The 20,928-nt window shown below is 37.2% G+C and overlaps 1 protein-coding gene across 6 annotated transcripts; it reads right to left on the reverse strand.

The window, feature by feature from the left end:
- Positions 1-8,623: 8,623 nt before the first annotated feature.
- Positions 8,624-14,703, reverse strand: LOC127802823 (uncharacterized). Of its 6 annotated transcripts, none has more exons than XM_052338865.1 (8): positions 13,328-14,700; positions 13,084-13,122; positions 12,534-12,659; positions 12,117-12,344; positions 10,413-10,640; positions 10,115-10,198; positions 9,958-10,014; positions 8,624-9,791 (listed from the first exon to the last, which is right to left on the reverse strand). In XM_052338865.1, the coding sequence occupies exons 1-8, from the start codon at positions 14,628-14,630 to the stop codon at positions 8,929-8,931; spliced, it is 2,928 nt and encodes a 975-aa protein (XP_052194825.1). In that variant the 5' UTR covers positions 14,631-14,700; the 3' UTR covers positions 8,624-8,928. The 6 variants fall into 6 exon arrangements, with proteins under 6 accessions (XP_052194825.1, XP_052194823.1, XP_052194826.1 ...); XM_052338863.1 differs by having other exon boundaries at positions 9,958-10,026; positions 13,328-14,697; XM_052338866.1 differs by lacking the exon at positions 12,117-12,344 and having other exon boundaries at positions 9,958-10,026; positions 13,328-14,702.
- Positions 14,704-20,928: the final 6,225 nt, after the last annotated feature.

Raw genomic sequence — 20,928 nt, forward strand, 5'->3', positions numbered from 1 at the left:
AGGGGGCCTGGGTGGATGAACTGCAAACAGTGCTATGGACCTATCGAACAACAGCCCGAAGCAGCACTGGAGAAACCCCATTCTCAATGGCGTATGGGTCGGAGGCTATGATCCCCGCTGAGAATAAAGTGGCCAGCCACCGAAGGGCCACCTTCAGCTCAGATCGCAATAACGAGCTACTGGCGGCTAATCTGGACCTGCTCGAGGAATCAAGAGATGTAGCTCGCGTGAGGATCGCAATTTATCAACAAAGAGTGGCACGATACTATAACAGGAAGGTCCGAATCCGACGTTACAACGTCGGAGATCCGGTACTACGCCTAATACTACCAGGAGCACGGGCGGCAAGCGATGGCACCTTAGGGCCTAACTGGGAAGGTCCATTTATCATCAAAGAAAATTTGAATAACGGAGCATACCATCTGGCAAACATGGACGGTCTCCCTCTCCCACGAGCTTGGAACGCAGAACATCTTCGTCCTTACTTCAGATAAATGTAATCGTTCTTGCCTATGCTCCGTCTTTTTCATTACGAATGACTTTCATGATTCTGGTCAGAATTTATGAACTTTCATTACACTTTATTCTTATTGGTATTCGATTGAATGCCCCCGTAACGAGGGGTCGAGAAGCCATGGTTTGCGAGCTGATGCCTAAATAACCTAGCCACGACGCTACGGTCAACGGCTTAACCGAGCATTTACCTCGGTCCCTCCATCAGGTCGTGGTTTGCGAGCTGAGAACCAGTCATCTTGACTTTATGTCATGGTTCGGAACCTACTGAGCGACCACTTCCACAAGTAACCCCGAGCTTGGGTTCGCTAGCCGAGGTCCTTTTATCTTGGCTTAAAGCCATGGTCTGCGACCTACCTGGGTGTTCCCTCTCAGTTCAAATAAAACTTGTAGAAGCCACTGGGTGTTAGCTGAGGACGTAACGCGACCTACCTGGACACATATCCCGGCCGTACAAGTCAAACGAAATAACAAGCCATGGTGTGTTAGCTGGGGTCACTCTATGACCCGCCTGAACATATAACTTGGTGCTACAGGCTGCGCTTTCACTAGCTGGGGTCCTCCTATCTTGGCTTAAAGCCATGGTCTGCGACCTACCTGAGTGTTCGCTCCCAATTTATTGAAAACTTATTAAAGCCTCAACATGCCGGCCGAGGCCATGGCATAAGCTCATACCCTAGCAAACTTTGCGTATTGGACCCTATCAGCTGAGGTCCGTCTTAACTTGGCTAAAAATAAAGCATTCGCGACCTATCAGGCACACGCCCTATAACGAGCTTCTCAGCCACCGCATGTTAGACAAGATCACAAGGCCGTCCGACTTTACATATATCTCGGGAAGGCTCTCGTTATTTCGTCAAAACATGCCGAACGGGGTTTCCTGGAAATTGCCTAGGTATGAGTGTTCGCGCTGATTATTACAACTATCATCAACGAGCTGGTTAAAGAGCGTTAGTTTACGAGCTGATAAAACTCCGGATCTACCTGGACCTATTTTCGAACAGTTTATTATCAAGTTACATACTCAAAAGTTCCTTATCAGTGGACCTTTCAAAAATACGGGGGCTTTGTTGAAGAAATTTCAAGTTATACCGTGAAGAAGTTACTTTCAAGTCATGATTCAAGAATCGTCATCAGAGATAACTTGAATTCGCGAGGAAATCTGAGGCAACGTGCACAAAATGCCAATTTTTTATTATGAGATGAAGGTCACATTACAAAAAAAAAAAAAAAAAAAAAAAAAAAAAAAAAATACATGTGGGAATCCTAGCTAAGAGGGGCGTTTGGTTCTGCAGAATCAACCTCGACAGGGCGAGCTTCAGTAGGTATGGTCGGCTGGAGATCGACCTCGACAATCCCGGCTGGGAAAACCTCGGCAACCTCCACAGGAGGCTCCTTGGCAGTCTCACCAGGTTGAGCCGCGGCGACCCCGGATAGCTCGGCCCCGACCTGAGGAGCTTGCGCTGCGACCAAAAACGAGTCAAGGGTATTGGCATCATCAGCATCTTCCGCGGCCTCGGCAGCATACCGAGCCACCTCCTCGACAGCCTGCGCACCGAAAAAGGAGAAATCCATCTCAGGATGGTTCACCCAAAGGGTGTACAGAAATGCCGAGCAGGTGTCGGATCTGGTCTCCCTACGAGCCGCGTCCATCCGCTCTCCGACCTCCGCCCTTATATCGTCAATGGTCCTCTTGGCAAGCTCCTCGCATCGGACGGCACGATCATCCGCCCGTGTCCGCTCCTCCTTCGCCTCCCTAAGCTCGGCCTCGGTTGATCTGAGTCGCTCCTCAGCCCTCCGCAACTCCGCCTTCGCTCCATTTAGCTCGCTGGTGAGCCCGGAGTTGGCTTGCTCCCACATGTTCTTCGATCTGCGAAGCTCCTCGTCGAGATCTTTATTCTTCTGGATCTCCATCCTCAGACGCGTCAAGCAACCCTCCACCTCCTTTTGAGTGGCAAGAAGCTCGACCTGGAGATCTTTCTTCTCGTCCGAGAGCTTCGTTATTTCGGCCTTTTGGGCGTTCTTCTCGTCCTCAAGCTTCGCGATTTCGGCCTGACGGGACGTGCTCACCGACTGAAGCTGCTCCTCAAAATCTTTGTACTGAGCTCGGAGCTTCACGGCAGCAAGAGAAGTCTGCAAAAGAAGAAATGTTAGCTCATTAAAAAACCAAAGGGGTAGGTTAAGAAACCAAGGTACGAAGAATTCCTACTTACCACCAGGCTGTGACGGGCGACAAAATCACAAAGGGGGATTCCCTTTAACTTCGGGTCATCAAGGGGCTTGGAGTTCGGACCCAGGAAATCGGGCACGGAATCCAGGAGGGGACCAACAAAGACCCCTCCTGGCAGGGCCTCCACGGCCAGCTCCTTCTCACGGACCCTGACCCGTTTGGCCCTGATATCCTCCCCCTGTTGCAGCTGGTCCGATCTCCGTTTCGAGCTGGCAGCAGGAGCGTCTCGAACCTCCACCGCAACCTCCTTCCCACGGGCTCCACTCGAACCATGGTCTCGGGAGGCAGGTGGCCGATGCCCCAACTGCAGATGAGCTTGCTTTGATTGTTGGGGCTGACGGGGCAGTGTTCTTTGCCGCTGCTCCTGCTGCCCCCCCCGCGACTGCTGGGTTTGCTGCTGCTGGGGGCGTGACTGCGGCTGCGGCTGCTCCGACCTGCCATCCCGCGAGCTATAGCTCGGGGTTATGGAAGACGTAGTGCTCGACCTCGCCCTATGACGCTTCGGTTGGAGGAGCTCGAGATCAACCATATTATCGTCTTGGTCGGCTTCCCCTCTTGAACTGTTCGTCTCAGCGAGCTGTAAGCCGGAAGAGAGAACCTCCGCACCCAAGTCCCTGAAATGATCTCCCTCGACAGTCTCGGTGCCAAGAGGAGGGGCGAGCTCGTATTCGCGAAGTAGCTCGTCCGAAAGCTCAAGAATCTCCGAGCTCGACTCCGCAGCCACAAGTTTGCCAAGGATATCAGTCTCCTCGGCCGATAAAATCGGTTTCTTCCCCCCAAAATCTGCATCAAAACATGAGCAAGTTAAAACAAGCACTCTCGGAACAAAGGAAAGATTCGTGAGAGCTCATCTTCTCTTACCAGGGGTCAGTGCGAAGCTACAATTCCTAAGTAGAGAAAGGGAAGGGCAAGACACGAAGAACCAACTGGACTTGTAATCGCCCACGTTGGACTTCCCCTTTGCTTTACCCTGAGGAAGGGCGGCCTTGTACGGAGAAGGACGGGCCGCCAGGTAATACAGCCCGTCCTTGGCATTTTTGAAAGAAAATAAAAATCTTATCAGTTTTGGGGAAGGGAGAGGAAGTTTGTTTATAAGGAATAAAACGGCCAAAGAAGTAAGTTGGGCATACGAATTCGGTGTTAGTTGGAAGGGGGCGAGCTTGACGTCGTTCAAGAGGGCGATAAGGTACGGGGCTATTGGGAACCTAAAGCCAGACTCGAGGTGTTGGGGGCTAATAGCTACGAAATTGGCTGGCGGGTAGGCTGCATGGGAGCTCGATGCAGGGATGTATACTCGGCAGGTCCTGGGGAGACGAAACTCCTGAGCACAAGTCATCACCTCGTGAAGCTTGGCCTTGGACGAGAATCTCTTGAAGACCGCAAGATCAGCAGCGATCTGATCTTGAACCTTCAGCTCGGTTTCCCGAGAGGTCGGGACGACGACCTCCCTGCACCCCGAGCTCGCACCCCCAAGATTTTGGCCCTCCATAATGAGACAATCTTCGGAGCTCGAAGTGTCGTTTTCTCCTACGATATAATTGCAGCGCTTTTGACCTGAATTTCCACGGTGTTGGTCGGACATCTACAAAGGAAAAGAGAGAACAGTCAGGTCGCAAGTCGCGAACCAGACCTCAAGAAACTAGAAGAAAAACCCTAAAACGTCCCCTAGGTCTTCCAGGCCGAGCGCTTCGCAAAAAGGGGTACCGCCTAGGGCGGAGGGGCTGCAGCCGCAAGCCCGGTGTTCCATGAAAAGCTAATCCTAAGGTCATTGGACCCAAAGGCCCAGCAAACGACAAACCGAATCGTGCCGTTTCTCCAAAAATGAGAACGACATCGATCGACGAAGCCAGAGAAACCACCGACGGCTAACCAACGGTGGACGGCCTCACTAAAAGAAGAAGAAAAGACACGACAAACTTACCTAAAAGCTGCGCTTGACGACTGAATGGGGACTCGTACCAAGCACCGGACGAGAACGGCAGACGTCTGAAAGCACGGCGATAACGGAGGCCTCGAGAGAGAAAAAACAAGAAAGCAGGGAGGCAAAAGTTTGAGGGAGTTTCAAAATAGCGTGAAAGAAGAAGCGGGTGGACACTCCCCACTATTTATACTGACGGCCTGATCCATCCCAACCGTCGGATCGAATGACGACTTATCACATGCTCGGCATCCAGCGGCCGCACAACAGCTTGTGGGTCCCACGAGTTTAATCATGCGCAGAAATGGGGAGGGGGCGCGCATTAAATGCGCTGCCGACAAAGCGTGCCGCGTGGAACGACGAGACTTAAGGTGATTGGACAGAAGTTGGAGGGATGGAAGAACAGCTGGCACGCGTCAGTTCCCAGCACGAAGATCGTACCGCGAACTGGGGGGCTTATGTTATATGTATTTCCCGCATCTCCCCGCATGGGCCAGACTCGGTCCGATAGACCGGCCCAATCACCCAAGGCCAAGAAGGCCCGGACGACCTCGTCAAGGAAGGTCCAGCCTCCATCAAAGACCCGGAACTCGTAAAGCGAGCGTATGGCGAGCTCCCGGTAATCCCCCAACGAGCTCGGAGCAATCGACTAACGAGCTCCTGAAATATCCTCCAGATCGCTGGGCCATCCAGGTCGCTCGCCTAAAATCTCCAGCTCGCATGAGCGGCAAAGCTGCTGAGAAGTCAGAGGTAGGGTCCGATCACTTTATCTGTAACAGCCCATGCCCCTCGTAATGAGGATCCCACTCCCGGTCTTGCGAAGGCGGTAAGAACTATTTGTCCCCCATTATACAAACACTGTATTTTTATATATTATCTAGATTGTAAAAGTCCCTCAAGAAAAATGGAAATAAAGGGGGCCATGAGGAGCAAAGAGGAGGGACAGAAAAAAGAATAATCAGATACCGCCACTCTGGGAGAATAATCAGAGGGCGGCCGTGGACTAGGCATCGTTCTGGCCGAACCACGTAAAAGATTCTGGTGTACACGCTTGGAACTTTGGGGGAGGGGGGGGTTTTCTTCCTTCCTTCTCGGTATTTTTTTGGATTGACTCACCGCGGCCCAAAACGAATCACGGTCGGCCGAAATCAAACGTCGACGGGAAGGATGAGAGTTACCTTCCTCTTGTTTAGATGTTTAACGAGGAAAAAGAAAGGAAACCTTCTCCTTGTTTGGAAGTTAAAGTAAAAATGAAATATTTTAATTAAGAAAATGTTGGTATCCCATTGGTTTGGGGGAAGGAAGGAAGGGGATTGGGTCCTTTTGGTTTTGGATTCCCTTCTCATCTTCTTTTTAATTAAATTTCTTCTAAGCAAAGAGAACATTTTCCTTCTCTCTCCATGCTCTCCCATTTCCTCCCTCTCCCCTTAAACAAAATAGAGCCTTGTAAGATTTGAGGGATAATAATCCTCCGTATACATTAATGGAAATTTAACCTAGCTAATTTCAAACTTGTAATTTAAGCTCCGAACATGGCAAGTTAACCTCCATTGATATGATTGAATGGCTGTCGAAGAGGATGGAAATTAATCAAAAGCTCCTGCTAGATAGGATGTTTGATCCTCATTCAAGTTAACTCACATTTTATAAATTTCAATTCATCTGCTCCATATATAAGAAGGATTCTTGGTATTGGTAGAATTTGTCTCTCAAAGCTTTGTCATCTAGAGCAGTCCGTGAAGTCATTATGGAATCGAAATTCGAAAGAAAAGTGCCATTCCTCTTGCACTTAGAGATCAAATTAAGGTTAATTATCAACTTCATCACACTAAAAACTTCACTACGTTTGTAAATAAAGTTAAAAAATAAAATTATAACATTTAAGTTATATATAAAATAATAACATTTAAAATTATAAAAAATAAATTTAAATTAATTAAGCTATATATAAAATAAAGATAATTTAAATAATCAATTAATTATATAAATGATAATAATCAAATTTTCAAAGTTGATTATCCATATATGACTTCACATATTCCTTGTATCAATCAATTACCACATTCAAGATAGGTCAAAATTTTAAGAAAGCAACAAAAAAAATAATGTTAAAAAATAAAATTATAACATTTAGTTATATATAAAATTATAACATTTAAAATTATAAAAAAATAAATTTAAATTAATTAAACTATATATATAATAAAGATAATTTAAATAAATAATTAATTACATAAATGATAATAATCAAATTTTCAAAATTAATTATCTATACATGACTTCACATATTCCTCCTGACAATCAATTACCATATTCAAAACATGTCAAATTTTAAAAAATCAACAAAAAAAAAAAGTTAAAAAATAAAATTATAACATTTAAGTTATATATAAAATTATAAACAAATAAATTTAAATTAATTAAATTATATATATAAAATAAAGATAATTTAAATAATCAAATAATTATATAAATTATAATAATCAAATTTTCAAAATTGATTATCTATACATGATTTCACGTCTTCTTCCTAACAATTAATTACCACATTCAAGATAAGTCAAAAATTTTAGAAAGCAATAAAAAAAAGATTAAAAAATAACTATTAATTGAAAAACTTAATGTTAGGACGACTTCTAAAAAATTAAGCTGTTAGACAAAATCTGTTCACATTGATATGACTTTACATATTGATTATCTATACATGCTGGCAATCAATTATCACATTTAAGACATGTCAAATTTTTAAGAAAGTAACAAAAAAAAAAAGTTAAAAAATAAAATTATAATATTTAAGCTATATATAAAATTATAACATTTAAAATTATAAAAAAATAAATTTAAATTAATTAAACTATATAAATAAAAAATAAAGATAATTTAAATAATTAATTAATTATATAAATGATAATAATCAAATTTTTAAAATTAATTATCCATATATAACTTCACATATTTCTCCTGTCATAATAAAAATATAAAATATAATAAATTTTTTAAAAGAAATATGAGAACATATGATAAATATAAATAGTCTATACAAAATATTAATTTTGTCAAAATAACTTAAACGACTTATTTAAAAAAATAAATTTAAATTAATTAAATGATATATATAAAGTAAAAATAATTTAAATAATTAATTAATTATATAATAAATTATAATAATCAAAATTTCAAAATTGATTATCTATACATGATTTCACATCTTCTCCCTCACAATTAATTACCATATTTAAGATAGGTAAAATTTTTTTGAAAGTAACAAAAAAAATAAAGTTAAAAAATAACTATTAACTGAAAAACTTAATGCTAGGATGATTTTCAAAAAATTAAGTTGTTACACAAAATGTGTTCACAACAAACCAGAAATACGATTAAAATTAATTGATTGAAAACCAAAAGCACGATTGAACTATTTAAATAAGTAATAATAATTAATTAAGTTTGGAGAATCGCTGCCACTGAGTTTTTCACTCTTACAGAGGATATTATTAGATTATTCTTAGTCCCTCTCTCCTTATTTTCTTTGAGTTTCTCTTTTTTGCTTTAAGAGAAATGTTATCTTGTTCGTATTGGGTTTACCTAGGTGGGAGGAGAGAGAGGGGGAGGGAGTGGAGCCTACTCTCTCCTTTTGATTTTGTCTGCATTGGACAAATATTATATTGTCCGTGTTGGGCAACATAACAATTTCGTTTATTCTGATTGTTTGATATAGCAATTAAAACAAAAAAAAAAAAAATCAAATCTACTGTAAAACTAAATGTACACGTCATTTGCATTTCCCATTTCTAGCTCTTAAAGAATTTGTATACTCAATTATTCAAGCAATATTTGCATCTATTTCAAGTTTCCAACTAAGGAAAAACTCCCAACGAATATAGGGTATTTGAATTTTTATAAAGATCCCAACAAATTTGGGCTATTTGAATCAACAACTCGTAAAGCATTTGTATACTCAATTATTCAAGCAATATTTGCATTTATTTCAAGTTTTCAACTGAGGAAAAGCTCCCGACAAATTTTGGGTATTTCAATTGAGAATAACTCTCCCAACAAATTTGAGTTAATAATAAGAACAAGAACAAGCAGTCTTGACAATTGAAGAGAATAACTCTCCCAACAAATTTGAGTTAACAATAAGAACAAGAACAAGCAGTCTTGACAATTGAACACGCAGTCTTGACAATTGAAGAGAATAACTCTCCCAACAAATTTAAGTTAACAATAAGAACAAGAACAAGCAGTCTTGACAATTGAACACAACTTAATAAGTGACAGCCTGACAAAAGTAGCAAACCCAACGGCGAAGGAAGAAGCTAAGACACCACAAAGTGATCAAGAAGAATAGACCAAGTAGGAAGATTTTGCGACCCGAAGAAGAAAAAGAGTGGGAACTCAAACTTATTTTGGCCAAACTTTGTCTCACATTCTTAATCGATTGAGCAATCAATAATAGACCAACCAGGAAGACTTTCCAACCCCAAGAAGAAAAAGTGTAGAAACTTGAAACTAATTTAAATTTGGCCAAACTTTGTCTCACATTCTTAATCGATTGAGCAATCAATAATAGACCAACCAGGAAGACTTTCCAACCCCAAGAAGAAAAAGTGTAGAAACTTGAAACTAATTTAAATTTGGCCAAACTTTGTCCCACATTCTTAATAGATTGAGCAATGAAGAAGAAACCAGCCATGAAGATTTTCCAGCCCCAAGAAGAAAAAGTGTAGAACCCTGAAACTAATTTAAATTTGGTTGAACGTTGTCCCACTTTCTTGATCAATTGAGCGATCAAGAATAGACCAGCCAGGAAGATTTTGCAGCCCCAAGAAGAAAAAGTGTAGAAGTTCGAAACTAGTTTTAATTTGGCAAAATTTTGTCCTACGTTCTTAATCAACTGAGCAATCAAGAATAGACCGGTAAGGAAAATTTCCCAGCCCCGAGAAGAAAAGGTGAAGAAGCTCAAAACTATTTTAAATTTGACCAAATTTTGTCCCAGGTTCTTAACCAATTGAGCTAGTCGTTTGGTCATCTGAAGCACTATTGCATCAACTGAGGCTATAACATGATGTTCTCCAGAGTCTTCTTGTTGTTCTTCTTTTGGGCCTTCTTTTAATTCTTTCTCTGAGCCTTGTACAACAATAGCACAAGCCAAGTTAATAATATACACAACAATATAAATTAACAATACTTTTACATATATTTGCAACTAAAAAAGAACTCCTTTCTATCACATTTTCATCTACTTTACATAAAGGAGAGCAGTAGAAGAGACTGGGGTGTTGGTGATCATTACCTTTCAAGAGATATTGATCATCTTGTTGGGAGAGCCTTCCTCTTCCTTTAGTGCCAACTGATTTATGGGCTGCAATATTTTAGTGTCAACAAATTCATGTTCTATAGTTTCATTTTAATTTATGCTTACAATTCAAGCGTTTTCATTTGGAGCTCACCTGAATCAGTTGAGGATTCTGGGAAATGTTTTCCAGACATTTCTTCTTCTTCTTCTTCTTCTTGGCCTTCTTTTGATTCTTCCTCTGAATTTGTTCGATAGTAGCACAAGCAAAGTCAGAACCATAATCACATTTTTCATAGTAACATACCTAACAATATTATATAATGAACTATATATTTTAACATATATATGTGTGTGTGTGTGTGTGTGTGTTAAAGTTGAAAAAGAACTTGTCTAGATGCCTCTCTTTTCTTGAATGGAGAGGAGTAAAAGAGATTAAAGGGGTAGGATTTTACCTTTCAACATAGATTGACCATTTCGTTGAGAGATCCTTGGTCTGGTTTTAGTGGCAACAGATTTACGTGCGACAATTTTAGTGTCAACTGATTCAAGGGCTATAGTTTTAGATTTATGTTTATGCTCAACCACTTTCCTTTGCATCTCAATTGAATCAACTGAGGATTCTACAAAATGTTTTCCAAACATTTCTTCTTCTTCTTCTGGGTCTTCTTCTAATTCCTCCTCTGAGTCATGTTCAATAGTAGTACAAGTTAAGTTAGTACCATAACACATTTTCATAACATACCCAATAATATTAACCAACTATATTTTTACATATATATTTGTATATATTAAAGCTAAAAAAGAAAGAACTACTCTTATCACTTTCTTACTTCATGTATGGAGAGGAGTAGAAGAGATTAAGGTGGTTGGTGATTTACGTTTCAATAGATATTGATTGTCTTGTTGAGGGAGCCTTCCTTTCGTTTTAGTGGCAATAGACTTACTGGCTACAAATTTTGTGCCAACTTCATGGGCTATAGTTTCAAATTTATGTTTACGCTGAATCATTTTCAATTGGAGCTCAACTGAATCAGCTGAGGATTCTACCAAAAGTTTTTTGGACCCTTCTCTCTCTTCTTCCTCCTCCACTTCTTTTGGGCCTTCTTTTGATTCTTCCTCTGAGTTTTGTTCAATATTAGCATAAGACAAATCAGTACCATAACCACATTTTTCACAGTAATAAACCCTACAATATTAATGAACTATAATTTTTGCATGTATATTTGTTAAAGCTAAAAAACAAAAATACAAACTCATCTTTATCACCTTCTCATTTCTTGTATGGAGAGAAGCAAAAGAGATTAAGACGGTTCGCTAATTTTACCTTTCACCATAGATGGATTGTTTCTATGAGTGATCCTTGGTCTGGTTTTAGTGCTAGCAGATTTATGAGCATAAATTTTAGTATCAACAAATTTGTGGTCTATTGTTTCAAATTTATGCTTATGCTGAAGCATTTTCCTTTGCAGCTTGATTGAATTAGTCGAGGATTTTACAAATTGTTTTCTAGACATTTCTTCCTCTTCTTCTTCTTGGCCTTCATCTAATTCTTCATTTGAGTCTTGCTTAATATATAGTAGCACAAGCCAAGTCAGTACTATAATCACTTTATTCATAGTAATATACCCAGCAATATTAATCAACTAAAGTTTTACATATATATGTGTCTGTGTATGTTTTACATCTTAAAAACAAAAGAAAAAAAAAAAACTACTCCCTGTCACCTTCTCATTTATTGTATGGAAAGGAGTAGAATAGACATTTATTGTATGGAATGGAAAGGAGTAGAATAGATTAAGGCGGTTGGTGATCTTTATCCTAATTGTCTTTTGAGAAAGCCTTCCTCTTGTTTGAGTGGGGATTGAACTAGGGGCTACAATTTTAGTGCTAATAGATTCATGGGCTATTGTTTTAAATTTATGTTTATGCTCAAGAATTTTCCTTGGAGTTCAATCGAGGATTCTACAAAATATTTTCTGGTTCTTCATCATCATCCTTAGTCTTATTGAATAGTAACACAAGTTAAGTCAGTACTATAATTTACAATAATATACAGAATATTTTTGTGCGTGCACACACATATTAAAGTTAGAAAAAAAAAACTCATTTCTTGTGTGGAGAGGAGTAGAATAGATTAAAGGGTTCATATTATTTACCTTTCAATGTAGATGGATCATTTTGTTGAGAGGTCCTTTGACTGGTTTTAGTGGCGAAAGATTTATGGGCAACAATTCTTGTGTCAACCAATTTGTGGTCTATAGCTTCAGATTTATGCTTAAGCTGAGGCATATTCCCTTGTAGCTTGATCAAATAATGTTTTTGAGGCATTTCACCACCATCATCATCATCTTCCTCTAGGCATTCTTCTAATTCTTGCTTTGAGTCTTCTTCAATAGTAGAAAAAGTCAAGTTAGTACAGTAATCACACTTTTCACGGTAATATACCCGACAATATTAATCCACTATATTCTTACATACATGTGTATGAAGGCTGAAAAAAACTCTCTATCACCTAATTCCCATTTCTTGTATGGAAAGGAGTAGAAGCGATTAAGAGGGTTTTTGATCTTTACCTTTCAATAGAGATTGATCATTTTGTTGAGAGAGCTTTCGTCTAGTTTTTATGGCAACAGATTTGCGAGCTACAATTTTAGTGGCAGCAGGTTCATGGGCTGTACTTTCAGACTCTTCTTCTCCTTCTTCTTCTGATTCGTCCTCAGAAGAATCAGAAGGATTTTGAGGAATTTCACCATCATCATCATCATCATCATCATCCTCCTCTAGGCATTCTTCTAATTCTTGCTTTGAGTCTTGTTCAATAGTAGAAAAAGTCAAGTTAGTACAGTAATCACACTTTTCACGGTAATATACCCGACAATATTAATCCACTATATTCTTACATACATGTGTATGAAGGCTGAAAAAAAACTCTCTATCACCTAATTCCCATTTCTTGTATGGAAAGGACTAGAAGCGATTGAGAGGGTTTGTGATCTTTACCTTTCAATAGAGATTGATCATTTTGTTGAGAGGGCTTTCGTCTAGTTTTTATGGCAACAGATTTACGAGCTACAATTTTAGTGGCAGCAGGTTCATGGGCTGTACTTTCAGACTCTTCTTCTCCTTCTTCTTTTGCGCCTTCTTCTGATTCGTCCTCAGAGCCTTATTCATTTAATATTGTAGCACAAGCCACATCAGTTCCATAATCATATTTTTCACACTAATACACCCAACATTATTAGTCAATTATATTTTTACATATTTAAAGCTAAAAAATAAAAAAGAAAGAAACGTACGTCTGTGTTTCACCTTCTCATTTCTTGTATGGGGAGGAGTAAAAAATATTAAAGGGGTTTGAGATCTTTACCTGTCAAGAGAGACTGATCCTTTTGTTGCGAGGGCCTTCGTCTAGTTTTTGTGGCAACAAATTTACGAGCTACAATTTTCGTGGTAGCAGGTTCATGCTCTGTAGTTTTAAATTCATGCTTACGTATTTTCATATGGGACTTGGCAACATCTTTCGAGGCTTCTACTAAATGTTCTCCAGACTCTTCTTCTTCTTCTTCCTCTTGCTCGACTAAGTGAAAACACGACTCGTGTAGGTGGACGCTGCACCTATAAGTCGAGCCAGAAAGCTTCTGGTTGCAAACCGAGCAAAGAACAGGATCCCCCTGCGGGACATTATAAGGCCGCAGAGTGTGGTGGACGAAGTGCTCCGCATCTTGCGACAGTGCTTGATTTTCATCACCAGCTCGTGACACCTTTGTTGTTCGATTAGCATCAGATTCCGGCCCGGATTGACCGTCTTGTGGAGAGTAGTACTGTCCTGCAGAAGCATTGGCAGCCGTTTCAAGAACCGGATGATACTGATCATCAGTTTGTGAAAGTTCATTCGAAAGGGCAGCTGTATTGTTAGGAGAATTGGCAATAGATTCATCGCTTGCAGCATCAGATACTTGCCCAAACTGAGCATCTGTTGGCCGGTTTTCCTGGTTAATAGCTGGATTTGGGAAATTCTTCTGGGGGAAAAGGGTATCGTCTGTAGATTCAGGATCATACTGATCAGCATAATCTGCTGACTGCTGGTTGCCCTGTGGAAACTCATTCCCAGTAGCATAATAATCACTTGGATTATTATGGAATTGTGGGTTGTCCCCATGATATTGATATGCTCCGGCTGGTGGGTAACCTGCAGGATAATCACCTCCATGGCTTGGCGTGCTGTTTTGGGGGTAATAGTTGTTATAATTACCTCCTCCATAGGATCCGGACGCGTTTTGGGGGTAATTATAATTATAATTATAATTATACCTAGAATAACCAGTGCCTCCAGTGCCAAGAGGTGCCAAAGCGCAATGGATATGGAGGTCAAAGTCACAGTCGGAACAGCCATAGGAAAAGCCATGGCCTTCCTGGCGGCAGATCTCGCAGTAAAAGAAACGGCCGGGATAAGTGGGTTTGGGATGAAGGTTGAGAGGGTGAGTGGTGTGGAAAGGGTGCTTAAAGTAGCGCTTGGCTTTGAAGCACTGTTCGTGAAGGTAGAAGTTGCATTCCCAGCACTTGTACACCGATCCATGGACGATGGGAAACTTGCAGCCGGAGCAATGTTTTCCTTCCTGCCATTGCTGAAAGGTCAGGGGGTGGTCGTGGCTGAAATGCTCCTTTGCCATCTCTCCTCTATCCCCTCTCTTTCCTCTCTCCTTTTTCTCTCTGTAATTTGTACGTGATGTCTGTATTATTATGAATGTATATATATAGAGAGAAGCAAGTTCCGCAAGAAACGGAGCAAGTTGAGGCTTAGAAAAGCATTATTAAATATTGGGTTAGCATGGGAAGGTTTCATGTTCACATGCTGTATGCAATAATGTCTTTATGAGTCGACTTCAAAGTTCTATATGCATAGCTGCTTGTAATTAATTAGGTTTGAATTCGTTGGGTTTATTTTACGGGATGTTATTGTAGAAACTAGTAAAATATTATGTGCTTGTATATATATACTTTAATTTGATATATATGTATAGAAACACAAAACCTAGGGTGTGGCATGGTGGTCAATCAAGTGGATATATTTATATTATTTGTTTCCATTGATGGCTTATTAATTCAGGGTTATTTTCTTACTAATAAAATAGGATAACTGATACCGTAGGTAGCATCATTAATAGTTCACATAGCAAAAATAAATGTGCTTTGGTGATGCATACTATTAATTCAAACAATTGTACGTATTAAATGACTTCCAACATTAACTAGCTGTTAATCAATTTCTCATAATAACACCTTATTTCTCTTTGTAGAGAATTAATTTCTTATAATAATTTTGAGAATATATTTTGAAGAGAACTGAACACTGCATAACAGTCCAAATTTAAGATTGTGGTCTCTAAGTTAGAGGAGGTTTGAAGAGTTTGATTTATTCAAAAGCTTGATCCAAGACAACCCAAACAAGTATCAAGGTGGACTCCGGCTCAACCTGCACCCATAGTTGGCTAGCTCATCTGCCTGACTAAGGGATTAAATTTGACTGTCAATATGACATCATCTTAGTTCATATTGTCCCTTTAGTTCATCTATATAAAAAGACGATAATTCAAAATCTAGATACAATATTTATTGCATCATTAGTATGTAATTTTCGAACATGGTACGTAATTGACTTGAACGTTGGAGAATTTACAAGAGATCCAACTTTGCCTTTTTTTTTTTTTTTTTCTTTTTCCTTTTTTTGTAGGAAGACTAAGTTTAGGTAAGTTCAAGATGAATAATTACTTGAACAACCTCATAACTAAAAAGAATTTGAAAAGAGCATGACTATATCACCAATCAAATGATAATTGACTCTAAAATCGTCATCAGTTGGATACCTGCATCTACCCACGAAGGATGAGCAATAACTTTTATTATGCCTTCCAACAAACAAAAGAAAAAATAAATTATTATGCGAGAATATATGACTCACAATGAGACAATAGAAAAAGTTTTAGGCTATGTTTGGTAGGACTAAAACTAGGGAAAAGGAAATAGAATAGGAATGGTCATGGATCCATTCCATTCCATTATTATGTTTGGTATATATTTATTTTAATAGAATAGAATGGTACAAATCGATTCGTTGAAGAAAATGCCCTTTTACATTATAAAATATAAAAATCTTACAAAAATGATATTTAATTTCAAATAATCATATAATTATCGAATACACATAAAAACAATTATTTTTAGCCTTCTTTACATAAAAATAATCAATAAAAATTAAGTAAAAATATTTAAATTTTAAAAAGTTATTTAATTCTAAATAATCATATAATTATCAAATATATATAAAAAATAATTATTATTAAGGTTCTTTATATAAAAACAACCACGCAAAAAAAGATTTAAACCCAATAACTCGATCCGACAATGAAAGAGGGGGAGGCGTGTTTTGAAGCATTTGTTGCCGGTGGACGAGAAAATGGTGGCTCACGGTGGTGCCGACAGCAAAATGAGTAATTTTTTGACAACGGAGAGAGGTAGGTGGTAGCAATGAACAGAGGCAAGCGACAGTGGCATGGCAGGGAGAAATTCTTTCATAGGGATTGTGCAATAATTAAAATACATAAAATTGGTATGTGAGATTTATAACGTAGTATTTTGTAATTAAAGTATTTTTTTAAGGCATAAAGGTAATTGTGTCACCTGATCTATGGAAAGGGTCATGAGCTTTCCATCCATCCATCCATTTTTGATAGAAAGATTTTCATTATTCTGATGAAATGGCTATTCCCTAGAGAATGGACCATTCCATTCTTTAGGACCAAATCAAACAAATGAGTGATTAAATTTTTTTCCCTTTCCCTTTCCGCTTTCCTTTTCTTCTGTTTAACTCTACCAAACATAACCTTATTAAGTTTGGTGCGTTTAATTTATTAAATATATTTTTCACTTATAAGGTATCAATAAATTTATTTATTGCACACTTAATATATATGGTATTACAAACTCTCATGCAACATATATCAAAGTTGTACGTAGTCATAATTCTTCTCATAAGAGAATTAAATCTTAGAGTGTGTTTGATTACACGTATTTTTCATGAAAAATATGTAATTATTACACATTTTTTATGAAAAATAATCAAACATTCTTAATTTTTCCATGAAAAAATATGTATGGTGCAACCATTTAAAACTTCTTTTCATGAAATTCATTTTCTAAGTGGGTGAGATGGTTTTTATTTTCTAGGTAATATTATCTAGAATTAAATTCTAGGTAATGCAATCAAACACACTTTTAATGATAGGGTAATTGATGGATACTTTTGTATATATTATAAAAAAAAAAAAAAAAACAAATCACATGCGCATCGATGGCATCAATAAGCCAGCCAGCCAGCAAAGAGTCAATGCGGGTGCTTTTGATTTATACCATTAGCAATTGTATAAAATGACTTCCAATATTAAATACTTTACAAGAAATAATTTTTAGAATATTTTAAAGAGAGTAAAAGCTGCATGCATTGTGTCAACAATTGTATAAAATATTGATTATTTAATTTGTAAAAATAAATTGAGAATATTTTGAAGATAATGAAAATTACAGCAAAAGTCAACAATTGTATAAAATGCTTTCCTCCATCAATATTAATTGTGTACAATTGGTTTCCAACAATAATTAATTAATTTTAGAAATAACCTATTGAATATTCTGCACCAAAAGTCAACAATATTGTATAAAATGACTTGATCCCAATATTAATTATCTTTGAGCAATAATTTTGAGAATATTTTACAGAGAATTAATTAATGCATCAAATGTCAAACAATTCTATAAAATGACTTCCAACATTAATTAATTTATTTTTGTAAATATCTTGAAGAGAATGAAAAACTGCACCAAATTAGAAGTCAACAATTATATACAATGACTTCCGGCATTAAGTAGATCGTAGTAATCTGAGAATATTTTGAAGACAATTAAAATAAAAAAACAACAACTCCATAAAAAAATGACTACCAATTGCTTCGGTTTAGACTTTAGATCGAGATGCAATAAATCTTATCCCCCTTTAGGCTGAGCGTTGTTACATATACATGTATGCCCCCTACTCGATCGTAGCGTTGTTTTATGAGAAAATTTAATTTGAAATTAGACCAAAAATGATGTCATAATGCTAGTATTAGAAATAGAAGCTAATTAATTAAATCATTCATTTGTCCTGAGAATCATTAATTATAAGATTTAATTACTCGAGGCTTAGAAAAGCATTATTATATATTGGGTTAGCATGGGAACGTTTCATGTTCACATGCTGTACGCAATAATGTCTTTGTGAGTCGACTTCAAAGTTCCATATGCATAGCTTGGTGTAATTAATTAGGTTTGAATTCATTGGATTTATTTTACGAGATGTTATTGTAGAAACTAGTAAAATATTATGTGCTTGTATATACTTAATTTAATTTGATATATATGTATATATAGAACCACATACCCTAGCTAGGGTGTGGCATGCATGGTGGTCAATCAAGTGGATATTGTTATATTATTTGTTTCCATTGATGGCTTATTAATTCAGGGTTATTTTCTTACTAATAAAATAGGATAACTGATACCGTACGTAGGTAGCATCAATAGTTCACATAGCAAAAATAAATGTGCTTTGGTGATGCATACTATTAATTCAAACAATTGTACGTATTACATGACTTTCAACATTAACTAGCTAGCTAGCTAGTTTGTAAAAATAATTGTCAAGTCAATAATTGTAGGTCATCACAAAAACAAAAAGAAAAAAGTTAATAATTGTACAAAATGTCTTCCCAACATTAATTAGTTAAATTGTAGATATAATTCTGAGAATATTTTGAAGTGAATGAAAACTAAACCAGAAGGGAACAATTTTATTAAATGATTGCCAATATTAATTATTTTGTAGTAATCATTTTTGAAAATATTTTGAAGAGAATAAAAACTAAAAAGTCAACAACTAGACATAAGATTACCAATATTAATCAATTTCTCGTAATAACACCTTATTACTCTTTGTAGAGAATTAATTTCTTATAATAATTTTGAGAATATTTTGATGAGAATTGAACATGGTAGACTAGTCTAAATTTAAGATTGAGGTCTAACTTAAGAGGAGATTTGAAGACTTTGATTTATTCAAAAGTTTGATCCAAGACAACCCAAATAAGTCTCAAGGAGCACTCCGGCCCAACCTGCACTCATAATTGGCTCATCTACCTCATCAAAGGATCAAATTTGATTGTCTATATGATCTCATCTTGATCCATACTGACCCTTTATTTTACTTATATAAAATGACAGTAATCCAAGATCTAGGTACTACATTTATTGTATCATTACTATGTCATTTTTAAGCACAGTACATAATTGACTTGAATGTTGGCGAATTTACTAGGAGGTCCAACCATGCTTCTTTTTTTTTTTTTTTTTTTTTTTGCAAGAAGACGAAATTCAAACAAGTTCAAGATCAAAAATTACTTGAACAATCTTATAACTAAAAAAAGCTTGAAGATAGCATGACTATATCACCAATCAAATGGTGATCGACTCTAGTTTGATACTTGCATCTACCCATGAAGGATGAGCAATAAATTTTATTATGCCTTCCAACAAATAAAAGAAAAAATAAATTATTATGCTAGAATATGACTCACAATGAAACAATAGAAAAAGTTTTAGGCTATGTTTGGTATGACTAAAACTAGGGAAAAGGAAATAGAATAGGAATGGTCATGGATCCATTCCATTCCATTATTATGTTTGGCATATATTTATTTTAATAGAATAGGATGGTACAAAATAATTAGTTGAAGAAAATGCCCTTTTACATTATAAAATATAAAAATCTTATAAAAATGATATTTAATTTCAAATAATCATATAATTATTGAATACACATAAAAACAATTATTTTTAGCATTCTTTAAGTAAAAATAATCAATAAAAATTAAGTAAAAAATATTTAAATTTCAAAAAGTCATTTAATTCTAAATAATCATATAATTATCAAATATAAATAAAAATAATTACTCTTATCGTTTTTTATATAAAAATAATCACGCAAAAAAGATTTAAACCCAATACCTCAAATCTGACAATGGAAAATGGGGATGGGTGTTTTGTAGCATTTGTCGTTGGTGGACAAGAAAATGGTAGCTCACGATGGTGCCGCGACAACAAAATAGGTATTTTTTGACAACATAATGAGACAGGTGGTAGCAATGAACAGAGGTAGGCGACAGTGGAAAGGAGAAATTTTCCATAGGATTGTGCAATAAAATACATAAAATTGATAAGAAAATACTATTGGTACATTTGGACTATATAAAAGTGTACCTGTAATATCTCAAAATTTGAGAATAAATGATAATTATTTAAATCGGTATTTGAGGGTATTATTGAATATTTAGTAATGTAAGAGAAAGTAGTTATTTATGTGGTTTTGAGGAAAATAGGAGTTAAAGGTAATTAATTAAATTATTTAGGAATATTTATGAAAATAATAAAATAAATTATTTGGGAATAGTTCTAGGAAATGTTAAATTATTTGTTGGTAGGTGGAAATAATTCTTTATTAGGTTAATTTAAAGAAAGATTGAAATAAAATGTTTTGTGTGGATTTCTGAAAGTTATAGGGTGAAAGTGTAATAAGAAGAAATGGAAGTTCGGGCCTAAGTGCAATTAATGAAAATCTGGGGGTGTTGAAAGCAATTTGTAGAAGTGGCTGCAAATCACTTTAAATTTAATTGGAGCACTTATATGGTTGAGGGTGAGCCCGGGCGCAAGCGGTCGCGCGCAACGGCGGTGCGCGGCAGGTCGCGGGTTCGATCCGCGGGGGCGTGCGTGCGAGGCTGGGTTTTTGGCTGATTTAATTTGGCCAAGGGGGCCGAAACGTCGTTTCGGTCCCAAAGGCGGTGGCCTCGTGCGTGGCCCAGCGGTTGCCACGTGGCCGCATCC

The sequence above is a fragment of the Diospyros lotus genome, chromosome 5 (genome assembly GCF_014633365.1).
Source record: "Diospyros lotus cultivar Yz01 chromosome 5, ASM1463336v1, whole genome shotgun sequence".
Taxonomy (NCBI): Eukaryota; Viridiplantae; Streptophyta; class Magnoliopsida; order Ericales; family Ebenaceae; genus Diospyros; species Diospyros lotus.

Excerpts from the sequence above, each read along its gene's own strand:
- LOC127802823 (XM_052338863.1), bottom strand. The coding sequence starts at position 14,630 with ATGGCAAAGGAGCATTTCAGCCACGACCACCCCCTGACCTTTCAGCAA. Across the intron at positions 12,660-13,083 it reads AGAAGGCGCAAAAGAAGAAG|AAGGAGAAGAAGAGTCTGAA; the intron begins GAGAAGAAGAGT and ends AATCAGAAGAAG. Across the intron at positions 12,345-12,533 it reads TGATCAATCTCTATTGAAAG|ACTCAAAGCAAGAATTAGAA; the intron begins GTAAAGATCAAA and ends CTATTGAAGAAG.